The sequence below is a fragment of the Cnephaeus nilssonii genome (genome assembly GCF_951640355.1).
Source record: "Cnephaeus nilssonii genome assembly, chromosome: 9".
NCBI lineage: Eukaryota > Metazoa > Chordata > Mammalia > Chiroptera > Vespertilionidae > Cnephaeus > Cnephaeus nilssonii.
In genome coordinates, this window is record NC_137080.1 from 10,513,440 (window position 1) to 10,527,454 (window position 14,015).

The 14,015-nt window shown below is 41.6% G+C and overlaps 1 protein-coding gene across 1 annotated transcript in view; it reads right to left on the bottom strand.

The window, feature by feature from the left end:
- The window catches only part of UST (uronyl 2-sulfotransferase), a gene marked incomplete at both ends in the record, with an annotated part of 166,170 nt that overhangs the window by 53,668 nt on the left and 98,487 nt on the right, over positions 1-14,015 (bottom strand). The window contains 2 exons of the mRNA XM_079781154.1: positions 6,439-6,596; positions 8,447-8,544. Coding sequence (XP_079637280.1) covers positions 6,439-6,596; positions 8,447-8,544 — 256 coding nt within the window. The remainder of the gene's footprint in view (positions 1-6,438; positions 6,597-8,446; positions 8,545-14,015) is intronic.

Here is a 14,015-nt window from a genome sequence, read left to right on the forward strand (position 1 = left end):
GTTCTGCGTAGCATGATGGAATCTTCTCTGTCCAGCCCAGGCCATGAATGATCCCTTTGTCCAGGATGTGTATTCTGTATACACCATTCACCCGTTAGTCACTTAGTAACCATCTGGGTTAGCAGATCTACTGTGTTCAAGTCACTCTTATTGTATTAATGGCCCCAGAGCTCAAGAATAGTGATGCTGGCAATGCAGATATGCCAAAGAGAAGCCATTAAGTGCTTTCTTAGTGAAAAAGTGAGTCCAGTAAATATTCTTAGAAGGAGAGAGAAACAGGCAACGTTCACATAACTTTCATTAAAGTATATTATTATCATCATTCTATTTTTAGTTATTGTTACTCTCCTACCGTGCCTAATTTAGAAATTAAACTTTGCCATAGGAAAGTATGTACAGAAAAAAAGCATAGTATATATAGGGTTCAGCACTAGCTACTGTTTCAGGCATCCACTGGGGGTCTTGAAGATATACTCTCTGGATAAAGGGAAACTACTATATATTCTTTTAACCCACAGAAAGTTATTTCATTGTAAAACTCCATCCCTACTCCCCGCCCCCCTCCAATTAACTCTCATATAATACACGTTGGACCACCGCAATCGATTGTACTTGGAATCCTTTGATGTCCAGGATCCCATTTTTAGGCCCCAAATGGAGCCTAACTGTACATCTGTGTTCAAGCCTTATGTAAACTCCGGTCTACAGATGCAGCAAACTCTTAGGAAACCACAGGCACTTCCTTGAGAAAATGGAGACACATCGCCACCTGCTGTACAGTTTAATTCATTAACAGCATTTGGAGGGACGTAGTTCTGCCCATGGAATACGAACTGAAGTTTATTGAAAGAACTGAATCTTAGGATCTGACTTAAAATAAAAACTCCATAATATCTTTGGACACCTATCCTACGTGATATATAGCAGTCTGAAAACTTCAACACTCAGCACACGTTAATGGTAACTGGCCCCAATCACATCTCAACATTTAATGTTGAAATCTTAAACTCCCTGATATTTCTGGTAAGAGTCCAGGCATAAAAACAGATGATTTAAAAAACAAACAAACAAGAAAAGAGTGGCTAGATGATGTGTGTTTTTCAAGTCCCTGAGAGTGTCACTGTAGTAATAGTTCCAGTCAACTTATTCCCCAGGATTGTCTGAGGGACAAGGGATTGGCCAGAAAATAGCTGGCCCCATCCCTTAAATCAGAAAAACTGTTTCCTAAAGGCATGCAATGTCATAGTCATAGGTCAGCTGTCACTGGTGAAATAAGTCAAGCTTCTCTCTCTCTCTCTCTCTCTCTCTCTCTCTCTCTCTCTCTCAAATGTACAACTTAGAAAGAGATCTTGATGTCCTAGTTTCTCACAGTCGCAGGCCCTATCTCTCTCCCTTGATGTGACTGGCAGGCCAATAGGTAATTATTGAATCCGTGTCATATGCTAAATTCTGGGCTAAGGGGTTCACATGGATTTGGTCAGATACATCTCCCAACAACCCTTTGAAGTAGACAGTATTGTTTATGTATATTATACAGGTGGGGAAACAGGCTTAGAGGGCTTATAGCTTGCCTCTGATTATACAGGTGCTGAGTGGAGGAACAGCTGTAGCACCTAGGCTGTCGACTTGAGGTCTGTGCTCTAATCATTATGATATCCTGTCTTCTTGACAAAATTGCATAAGGTATACAGAGAAAGGGCTGGGCATTGTGACCAGAGATTTTGAATTGGGATCCCTGTCTTGATCACTTGTTACAGAGAGAAACCGGTTCTGAAGGAATTAACTCTCTAGCCAGGATTCCGTCATGTCCTCTAGGTGGCGATAGTCTCCATAACTAAACCTGGAAATTAACAAGTAAGGCAATGGGGAATGTTCAAAGTTGTGTGGTGTTTGTTTTTTTGGGGGTGGGGCGAGCACCCTATAATTGTGCTAAAAACGAAAGGTAGAAAAGCAACCTTAAAACATTCTATGTGACACTTTAGTGTTATAATAATACAAACCTTAGAGATCATCCGCCCAAAGCTACACTTGCTCAGGGTCATATGGGCAGAACCCGTAGCAGTAAGAGGACTAGAAGTCTCTTCTAACTCCCAACTCACTGCTGTTTTCTTAAAGAAGGACTGTTCTTTATCATACACAGGCCAAGATTTAATCATTTAGTGTTTTTTCTTAACTTACTAAGATTTTTATTGATAGTAGAGAACCTGTATTTTTCCTATAGAATACTATATTAAAATTTCTCTTTGACATATTTGCTATTATTTTCTGTCAATGTCTTCAGATTTAAATACTGCAAAGCAAATTAATTCAGAGAGTACACTATTATACTCTTAATGGGAAGTCTAAGTATCATTCATGCTGAGTAAAAGGATAATATTTAAATCTGTACCCTATCATTGTTCATAAAAATATTTAAGTAAAAATATTTTAAAAACAAAACATCCATTTTATGAATGAACTTAAATGGTCAAAATTAGTCATTTGTTTGGAATTACACGTTTTTCCTTTGTAATAGTTGGTGGCCAGATTTTCAGAGTAGCTCACAAAAGTCTAGTAAGTCTCTACCGTGGCTCCAATGTTTACATTTGTAATGAAAATGGGCTGAGAATGAATATTAACGTAATGCTACGAATGGAAAGTAATGGGTTAATATTAGGTCATATAGTTCCATGTCTGGATGCTAGAGGGCAATACTGAACTAGAACAGCTCAGCTATTTGCCAAGTCAAAGGTTTATATGAGGGACGTTTACACAATGACTGATCCTATCACAAATATTCACATACTCTCTGTCTTCAACTTGTTTATTTATTTTGACCTTTAACACCACTGTGATTTTAGCTCCAAAGGAAATTATGACTAAGAAAAATATTGATAGCTCACAGTGTGCCAGTTTTTAAGATCTAAGGAGGAAAAATATACATGAACTCGTTAACACTCATGGCTCAGAAATAGGAGTTCTGGCTCTTTCACATTTTGGTGGTTGACTATGGATCAGTCTCAAATTCTTTGGGCTGGCTTCAGTTTCTCATTTTTAAAGGGTGAGCCATAAGCAAATATAATCAAGCTTAATCAATTAGAAATAAGACTGTATTGCTCTTACCCAGTAAATCTGTTTGGGCCTCAGTTCTCCCTAATTCAGACTGATACCCAGGTGGGGTGGAGTTCACTGAGCACTCGCCCAAGACACTTGCAGCAATATCAGCAACTTCCCCTGGATGGTAAGAAACACCCAAGCGGATTCTCTTGGTTACCCTCATGCTAAAACTTTCACTTTCATTTCACCTTGAGTACTTACTATCATAAACTTCTGAGATACACTAACCTGGTCTCCACAAAATGCAACTTTACTATAAAATAACTCGAACAAAAAATTTCTAAAAATTAAGTTTCTCGAATACATACGTTTGGTAGGAAACAAATTTACTTGTCAGCATACCTGCCTACAAGAAATAAAGAGGGGAAGGCCAACAGGCAAGCTGCTATTTAAAGGAGAAGTTATTAACTTCTTTAAAGGGCAGGTATTGGAACAAGTCATACTGATTGGGAAGAATTAATGAAAATCATTCTAATCTGGAATACGTGAAAACCCATTTGAATGACAGACATCACTTTTTTCACCAGCTCCCCAAACAGTCACTGCTATTTATGCTTTTTCTTAGCAACGAGTCTGGTATAAATATTTTTCGTGTTGCTGGAAGGGGATTACTAAAAATCAGAGCACACCTGCATTTTTTTAAGTAACAGGAAATACACCAAAGAAGAACGGCGGGGGGAGTGTTTGCATCTTAGTCCAACTCCACGGGCAGGCAACCTACAAGGATTTAAAGGTCACGAGGTTCCTCAATGTCTTACCTTTTAGTTCTTCTTCCCTTTGTTCCCTAAGCTACTCAGTTATAAAAATTCTTTTATAAAGGGCCAGAGCAATGATTTGAGTGTGCCAAAATCTGGTTTTAGACTAAAAACGCACCATGGCCTCACTGTGGCTCTTCTTTTAACCGATTTGACACCAACTCTCTGGTGTGCGGCCACAAGAAAACAATGCAGGTGCTTAGTCTTTGCAGAATTAAAACATATTGCGAAGCTGGCCAGGAGGGCACGTTCATCTCCTGTCCCTGCCTCGGGGACGTGGAGAGTCCTTAGGACAGAGCAACTATGGAGCTGCTTGGCCTTCAATGCCATCATAGAAAAACCTCTCAAGAAGATGTCAACAGATCAGGAAACAGTGAAAATTACTGAAGAATTGTTCAGAGGTTCATTTGTTATGTATATGACATATGGCAGCTGAAGAATGATTCTGAGGTGACATTCAAAATATTGAACAACCAGAATTCAGGAACTGAATTCAGGCCAGTCCTGAAGACCCTCTCATTACTTCATTGTTGGCGGGGGGGGGGGGGGGGGGGGAGGGGAGGCGGCAAGTGCACCTGAGGGTGGGCGCAGAAGGCAGTAGAGATGTGTTCCACTATTTAACCACTAGTACAACTGGACTGTGCCGACTGGGTGTGTGCTGGCCCTGAGTTTATAGAAACCTCTCATCCACTACACAGGGGACCAGATGTCCCTTATTCTCTCTCAGAGGAAGCCTCAGAGTATTAATATACTGCTATTCCAAACTCAAAGGGGGGGGGGGAAATCTTTAATTTATAGGTGGGAAGATTGTGGCTGAAGGCAAACAAACTAACGGTAATTCAATTTTCAGAAATACGTTCTACTTTGATTAACATGCCCACAGTCATGGGACCAAGGCCCACAGTTTCTGAGAAGTCATGCATTTAAATGAAGCAAACAGTTGGGAAGTCAAGATGCTATAACCTGACAACAGCAGTTAAGTGGGCTCTTTGGGGCAAGCCTTTTGTTGTGGTGTATTTGTGTTTAAGAAGAACAAAGATGAAAATGTCCTCATCTAAGTCCTCAGGCCCACACCACTGATGTTGACCTTCAATGTGCTGAGCGTGGCATCTGGGATCAGAATTAGTGTCAGTTCCCGATCCCGGATGGATGACATGTGAAGTGGGCTCACTGATACTCTTCCCAGATGCTGGGACAAGACTGTATTCATCCTATTTGACAACTAGGTGTCTCCAGGATTCAGTCAGTCTTTTATCTCATACTATGTTTCACACACACACACACACGTGTGCAATGTGCATGCTCTTATGCCATACAAGATCAAGCCAAAGAGGTAAAATAACAAAGAATAATATAAACCTTTTCATCAAAAGAGTCTCATTTAGGGTAAGATCCCGCTTTGTATAAAGTCCAGATCTTCTCTTGTCTTACAGAACTAAATACTGATCACATTAGGTTTCTTTAAACTCTTTAAGTTGTCCATTGTTAAAAGGACAAAGGAAGACCTAGTTTCCCAAACCGACTATTTAGGGTTTATTATGCATCTGGTTTCTCAAACCACATTTCCTGCTGAGGAGACACAGGCAGGCACACCTTGAGGTTGTCGGTCTGTCCCTGCCTCTAGGTACGTGGGAATTTATCTCTGGATGAGAGAGCTGGGAGACTGAGGTGGCATCCCCAGCCATCTTCCTCCAGCACAACACTGGGGGTGGGAGGGCACCTTATAGAACAGAATCCAGGGCTCCTCCAGGCAAAGACCAGTTTACCTGGGCATGGGTACCTGCCAAGGACGCAGGTGTGGTGTGAGGCCGCTGCCTGGCTGTGGAATGAGGCAGCGGGCTCTATTTGGAGAGCCTTTTGGCTGCTCCTCACTTCTCCAAGGCAGAATGCTGCCTCTCGTTTCAGATGACAGAACGAAACAATAAACAGATGAGTGAGTAAACATGCGAGGCTTAGGAGAACAGGAAGCAAACAAACAATCTCGTTTGTCTTTCCTCTCAGAATAAAATAATAATGACAGAAGTGAATGGATTTCTGAAAGTAATTGTGTTTATCGTGATACGGCGGGCAACCTGCGTAATTGCTTTGCTGCATTCTCTTTCTTGCTTCTATTTGGAAACCCCTGCATTCGCCAGGATAAAATCATAATTGTATTTTCAATTTGCTGCTCTATCTATTCTATTTGCCAGGATTTTGTTCGCCAGAGTGCTTTTGTCAACGGGAAATAGAGCCAGAGAGACTTCATTGCACGATGGTCCCTTCACCGCCCCACGTTTCCATCAATGGACCCTAGACACGCAAAACCTACGCATTAGTTCACCCCAGCAACGCACTCATCAGCAACAAGGCTGATGGACATAGTGCCAATTTCCCGTTCCAAAGGCAGGAAAAATGGAACCATCAGCTTTTAAAACATGGCAAGTTTATGTTTGGACCTTGGGCTTTCGTGTCTGATGGCTCTAACCTTGCTTTGCGAGCCAGAGGGACTTACCTTCCTTAACAAAAGAGATGACGTCACTCCTTTATTTCCAGAGTCCTTTTCAAGGTGACTAATGCTAGAAACAGGGGAGCACTTGCTTACAGTTACCTGGGTCTTTGTAGATACTGAGCACACCCTTGAAGTAATGAGGTAAAAATCTTTCCAGTAACAGCAGCACATCTTCCAGCTCTTCAAGGATCCCCACAAGCAGGAAGTTTTCATTCACGTTCAGTTTTGCTCTTTCCAGGGCCCACTCGCCAGGCTCCCTTTAAGGACAGAACAATCATTTTTAAATCAGAGACTCACTTTTGAGATGCAGCACCAACACGCTGAGAGGGTATCTCTTTACCCACCCGCCCTCATTTGCATAAGCCCACATCCCATTTCTTCAAGGACCAGCCCTGATATAGGCACCTCCAGCAGCTTGCCCTGCTCCTTCCGGCTGGCACGCTTGCCCCTGCCCCCAACACCTTCTCACTGCTATCCCTCTCACCAGTGTGTAACACCTAGCTCAGGGCCTCGAACTTTGTTGGAAGAAGGCTACAGGCACAGGGAGTTAGGTCCTAGCCCTAAGAAACATTGACCAAGGGGTGATTAGAATGGCTTTTTAATATGAGGACCAAACAGAACCAATGAAATAAAGATAGAAGTTTCAAAATGTGAAACTCATTGACATAGTATTTCTGTAGGACTCAGAATAGGGGTTGGGTCATGTCTGCTAATCATCTTATTTTTTAAAAAGAGTTTAAGACTGTTTTTTTTAATTATAGAAGGAAAACCCCCTAATCTCATTCATAGAGCACATCTCCAAGTGGACAGCAGGTATGTGAGCGAGGAAAAAGGGGGATCATGGGAACTGGGCTCCAGGTCTGGCTGCCATTCCTACTTGGGAGAGTTGGGGTATGCCAAATTCTCTTTTGAAAAACTGTAATAATAACCCTTACCTAGCTCAAATAATTGTTGTCAAGGTGGAACAAAGTGACATTTTGAAAGAGTTTTGAAAATCATCCTGTCTGAACCCAAGATAAGAAATCATGAGTACTCTCTCCAAGATCAGGCAATAGATAGTTAAAAAGACACTTGAGGGGGTTAAAATCATGTTTCTTGGGATAAACATCTTCACTGTGACGGAAAGTGTCCCAGCATTTGAGCACTGACCTGGGACCAGGTGGCCTTTATTACAGGGGTGAGGGTAGCGGGGAGGCCTCCTGAACTCAGCCAGTTTAGGATGAAGCAGAACACTGACACTTCTAGCCCAGGAATTCTGACCATAAACACTTTTGTGTTATGGTCAACTCAACACCACAGCAATACACATACCAATGAAGTCGTAATCATGTGGCAGCAACAAGTACAGTGAGTGAGCTGTGATTTGGAACCAGCTCTCTGCCCCTGATCTCCGCAGGAACACAGTGACCTTCTAATTAATGTCTCTCTGGGGAAAAGTGCTGCTCCTGATAACAGGGCTTATTTTTCATCAAGCAAAGATGGTATTCATTGTTACTACTATTTCTGCTCCAGGCTGCACCTTTGTTCAGCACGATGAATTTCAACTGTAACTTGAACAGAATCACCTTGGAGATGGTTACACAGAGACTGTGATGAGATAAGGGTTCCTAACAAGTACCCCGGGAATGCTGATGCAGGACGTGGGCCCTTAGATCTGAGTAAGTCACTCTCTACAGAGAGCAATCACTAGAAAGCACTTTCCTCTCTTTCTACTAAGTATGTCGCATGAGAGAGATACTATCAAATTTTGGGTGTGAGCGTCCAGTGTTTCAGACCCAATTAGACATGCCACACAGGCCAGGAGCGCTATGGATGGGGGACAGTCACCGTGGTGCTCACCGCTGGTCCTTACTATCTCGTGGCTCTGTAGCAACAGCTGCTTAACACACAGTGTTTAGTATAAAAAAAGACTTTGGTTGGCATTCCAGTGGGGTTGTCCCAAGGCCTCTGTCAGAACTTGTTAATTTTTTTATTTGCACGACATTCAGAGTCTCAGATGAGATCTTCAAAGATTAACAGTCCTTATTTATTGAATTCCAGGGGGTTGAGAGACGAGAGATTGCGCCCCTGTTCTCCCCAGGAGCATGCCATGAGCTTTGGTCTTTACCTGCATCTGGGATGCTGTCCACAGAAGTACGGGATAATGTAAAACAGCCTGGGGTTGGAACACTCAGGATAGTTTTCGAGAATGCACTCATTGATATCCTAGAAGAGAAAACACCGCCGTGAGATTCCGTAGCCTCGGCAAGTGCCTTGTCAAACTCCACACAGTGTAAGAAAAATTGATGCTTAATTACTGGAGCACGACTAAGATGTTGAGAACCCGTAGATTTCATGAGAACGCTTTCTTTCCCCTCACACCATCCTGTCCCACTGGTCAGGTGCACGTCTGGTCAGAGCCTTTCAGAGAGGTGGTTCTGGTGAGGAAATGGCATCTCTGCGTTGCCCAGAGGCCCGAAGTCTTAGCTCTGTCACAAGCATCTAGCCATTGTGGCTTGTTGTGGCCCCAGCAGTTACCGGACAACTGGTAGATATAGAGTTGACACTTAACACATATTTGTTGAATGAATTCATCATGACTTAATTCTTAATTCATTAATCAGAGATCCCTGTACAGCAGCCCCATAGAAATGTCTTTCCCTGTGTATCCATATGTCCAACAAATAATTATTAAGTCCTTCAGTAGTTACATAAAGGGTCTGTCCATCTTGGGGTGGCTGTAAATCACTTCTAATGTTATATTATGTTAGAAAGTGACAGGATGTTTGTATACACACACTGTCTCACTTTCAAGGGCAACAATTATGATGTCCAGATTTTCTATTTCTCTTCCATGAGGTTAATTAAACATGTGTCTGTGAGCATTACAAGAGCTTACCATGGCTTAACCCTTTGCACTCGCTTGCTTTTTTCTCGATTCCTTTATTCTAATGCTAACCGTGTCGAGTCACACTCGACATCCGAGTGCAAAAGGTTAAAGGGGTGAATAGAAGAGCTAAGCAACAACTTCTATCAAGGCAGATTACACTGATACCTAGATCAGACACTGGTTCTTAGGTTAAATCTAAGGAGAAAAGATAACGCAATTTACAAACACACCAACAGCTATGGATGTTTTTCCATAGACAATACTGTCAAGGAAAATCAAGAGAGGATGTAACTCACAAATATGGTCACATGGTTGATGGAGTTTATCAGTCATTTGAAGCCACTATATCTGATATGATGGGGGTAGGTGGTCATTACCAATTTTTTATTTAAGTTGGGAATAAGAAAAATATAAATTAAACTTTTTTTTTTTACAATAATATCCTTTCCCCCCTCATGCTTCTTTGGTTTATATATTAAGTCATCAATTACAGTAACAAATTCAACTGGAACAAACAGATCCAGCAACAAACACACTTGAAGCATTCGAGTCTACCGTGGAAAGCAGAGGAGTACAGTTCCCAGACAGGAACATACAGCTGCTTCTCGACTTATGTCTTGATAAACCCATAGTAAGTTGAAAATATCATAAGTGAAAATGCATGCAGCCCAGCTGGTGTGGCTCAGTGGTTGAGCGTTGACCCATGCACCAAGAAAAGGGTGCCACCTTGATTCCTGGTCAGTGCACATGCCTGGGTTGCAGGCTTAAATCCCATTGGGGGCCATGCAGGAGGCAGCCAATAAATGTTTCTCTCTCATTGATGTTTCTCTTTCTCTCCCTCCCGCTCTCTAAAAATCAATAAAAAATCTTTAAAAGATGCATGCAATACACCTAACCTCCAAGCACCATCGCTTAGTCTGCTTACCTTACATATGCTCAGAGACTTACTACATTAGCTGCAGTTGGGCAAAGTCATCTCATTGCCACTGCCCAGAATCACGAGAGTATCATATACGGTGTATCACTAGCGCAGGAAGAGATCAAAATTCAAAGTATGGTTCCTACTGAATGCCTCGTTGTGTGGCTTGGAGTTGGCAGGAGCTGGCAGAGGACATCCCCTGGCTGAGGTGAGGGTGGGCTGGGCTGAGGAGCTGCAGGGGCCTAAGAAGACCCGTTCTCTATCGGGATCCACAAATAACCTCACAAGGTCAACTCATGGGAAGACACAAATTCCTAGTTTAAGAAGCTCCGTTAACAATTCTTTTCTTAGAACAAGGCATGTCCCAGGGGATTTGAGAGCTTTCCAATTGAGCCCATTAGGCTGATGAATGGTGTTGCCCACAATTATTCTGTGCCATAGGAGGACATAAATAAAAGATGACTCCGGTGAAAGATCAAGTGGAAGCTGTAAAGATCCACACATTTGTCTGCCTCCAGCTTAGCCACGCAAGGACGAGGGGTAGCAGGAAAGGGCTCCTGGCCACTCACACAGGAACCCAGACCATCAGCGAGTGACCTTTCAGCGTCCTGGGAAACTGAATGGGACAAGTGTCTACACAGCTGCTCTTACAGTGTTCTGCTCTGACAGGCACCATCCAGTCCCCCGCCCCCCTTCAGTTTCCCCTGGTGTTAATGGTTTTATCTTTGGCATAAGGCTTTGCTATGCTGTGTTGTTTTACAATCACCTTTTTATACTCAAGTTCTCTTAGTATTTATATAGAGGGAGTGTTCTATATATGCAGCTGATTCTGACTGTAGGGCCCAGGAAGTCTGGTCTCACTAACTGGGTCCTACAAATTAAAGAGCATCTTATGGGGGAAAAAATATGAGAAAACATTTTTCCTTTCCTCCTTCCTAGGGTCCAGATTGTTGGAGTTCTATTCTTCTATCTTACCCTTTAAGAAAAAAAAAGGGGCTACTTTGGTTAAAAGGGGAAGAGTAGGTTTCTCGTGTGTTCCATAGTGTCAAATGCTATGTAGTATGTATATTCTAAATGTCAAAAAAAATCTTTATAAATACATGGCATCTCTTATTAAGAAGAAATGTAATTCATTGTAATTTTGGTCTCTAGTGTCAATTCCTCAGTTACTGTGGTTTTCATTATCTGTTGTGAATGTATAAAGCTCTATGGGCTGCTAAAGAGCTGGGGTATCATATCAACATGGCTTTCAGGAAGGCACACTGCTTCCCCCCCCCCCGACACCCCCCCTCCCCCTATGGGGTGCTGGGCAGGTTTCCCGAATTTAGCTCTCCGGCCTTTCTGAAGCCACACCTGCTGGGCCAATGCTGTTCCAGGCTTTGGTGGGAAGGGCTGCCAAGTCTGCAGAATTTCGCCAGATTGTGTGGTTATTTTATTAGGTGGATAAATGTCTACAGATTCTAGTGTAAAAACACTGAGCCCAGCCCAGTTTTGTAAAAACATTAGCAAAGGTAAAAGTGGAATACATTATCAGTCACTAGGTCTCATAATTATAGTTTTTTTGGCTAATCATCATTTTCCTTCCTTCTACATATGATGTCTGGAACATTAGCACAAAGAATGTCTGTCTGTAAGCAGAGGTTAGCTCCAGTGGAAGTTACTTAAGAAACCATTGGATACACTAAATTTTATACAAGTGGGACATTTTATGAGAGTCTATCTTGACAAAAAGTTTTGGGCGTATATTTTATACAATCATCAATTATGAGGACTGTATTCAGTGATAAGTTGAAGGAATAGTGAGGAAAAAGAGGTCAAGTAGGGTAATTTCTTTAATGTGATTGGTTAGAAATAAAATACAAGATAGAACTTTTACCTGGGATTCTAATTTTACATTTCTGACTAGAAGTTTCTTGCATGGTTTACATCTGTGATGCCACAATATGATCTAATGCAATTTCATTTCAGAGATTCTTAATTTGGGTAGCTCAAAATTGGTTGCTCATTATGTTCAAACAATTCAAGCTAAAGTCTTCAACAAACCAATGCCAAGATTCTTTAATTATATTATGAATATAATTAAAGCATCTACTGTATACAAGTAGATAAAAGCATCTACTGTATACAAGTAGATATTCATTATATTATGAATATAAAAAAAGCATCTACTGTATACAAGGTCTCATGGTAAGCACTAGGTCCCAAGTATCTGACAAATAATTGCATCTCTCTTCCTTTATTTGTAGTTTATAATATGCAATCTTACTAACATTTATATAAAATATCTTCTTGGTAGCTAGTTCCCTTTATTTGTATGTGGTTGTTGTTTTTATTAATGTTTTTGCCTTATACTAAAATGTGAAAGTAAGAATGAATCTCCTACTCAAGATGAGCCTACAGGCCAAACATTGTAAGCACATAAAAAATAAAATCTAATACCATGAAAGATAGGCAGCAAAATCTGCTGTTGGAACATTAACTCATTCCAAATGGCTTTAAGGAACAACCTGACAATGACTTTAAAATAAGTATGTCTAGGATGTTGAAAAGATAAAAGATTGAATAGCTTCCTTTTAAAAAAAGGACACGAAATGATGAAATAAAAACATGAAACAAGAACATGAGGATATGAAAAAAAGAATTAATTATAAATCTTAAAAATGAAAAATATGGTCATCAAAATAAAAATTTAAGAAATAAATAGATTTAAAGAGAAAATTTGCGAATTAGAAAGTAGTCAGGAAGAACTGACCAATAATGTAATTTAGAGAGATTAGATAGATGATCGGTAGAGAGTTAGAGCAGTAAAGGGATATGGAAAAAGAGATTGTAAAGTTCCAACAGTCAGTTAGTAGGAGTTCCAGAAAAAGAGAATGGTGAACTGGTAAGGAAGAAATATTTAAGCAAATATTCTAAAAACAGACATGTGATTCTTTAGGCTAAAAGTGTGCAATGAGTACTGAACAAAATAAACAAAGTTAAATTTATACCCAAGTACTTTCAAGTGAAACTGCAGGATACCAAGGGAAAGGAAGAGGAGATGACCAATGAAGGAACCATACTAGTAATTAGGCTAACAGCACATTTCTTTCCCCTCCCCCCTTCCCTCCCTCCCTCCCTCCCTCCCTCCCTCCCTCCCTCCCTCCCTCCCTCCCTTTCTCCCTCCCTCCCCACTCCCTCCCTCTCTTTCTCCCTCCTTCTGTTCTTCCCTAGTGGTTTTGTGGTTACTACCATCTGGACTCCTGGCACTAAGTCCAGAACCAGGTCTTATTTGTAGTTCTTATCCTATGGGAACAATGAGACTATTACAGATCTGGTTACCAAGCAGCAAGAATTTCATTCACTTCCTACTTGAGGCTGTGGCTTTCCAGACTCTCTAGGTCCACAGACTCTGATAAAGCCCTATTTTCCACTGAGAGGTCAGAAATCGTTTTGTTCAGCGTCCCTTGCTTGGCCCTTAAAGCACCGAGCCTGGTTCTGGCCTCCACACTGACAGGGAGCACTTTTAGTCCCTTTGCCTTGCAGGAGCCTGGCTGCCGCTGCCCAATTCTGAGCCAGAACCCAGCTGGCCTGCGACGTTTCCACTGCGCATCACCCTGGTACTGTTCCAGGCATGGGGATGCTCTTCTTATTTTTTAACCTGGTAAATCCTTTGTATTTCCTGTTTTAATATTTTTAAAAATATATATTTTATTGATTTTTTTACAGAGAGGAAGGGAGAGGGATAGAGAGTTAGAAACATCGATGAGAGAGAAACATCGACCAGCTGCCTCCTGCACACCCCCCACCGGGGATGTGCCCGCAACCAATGTACATGCCCTTGACTGGAATCGAACCCGGGACCCCTCAGTCCGCAGACCGACGCTCTATCCACTGAGCCAAACCAGT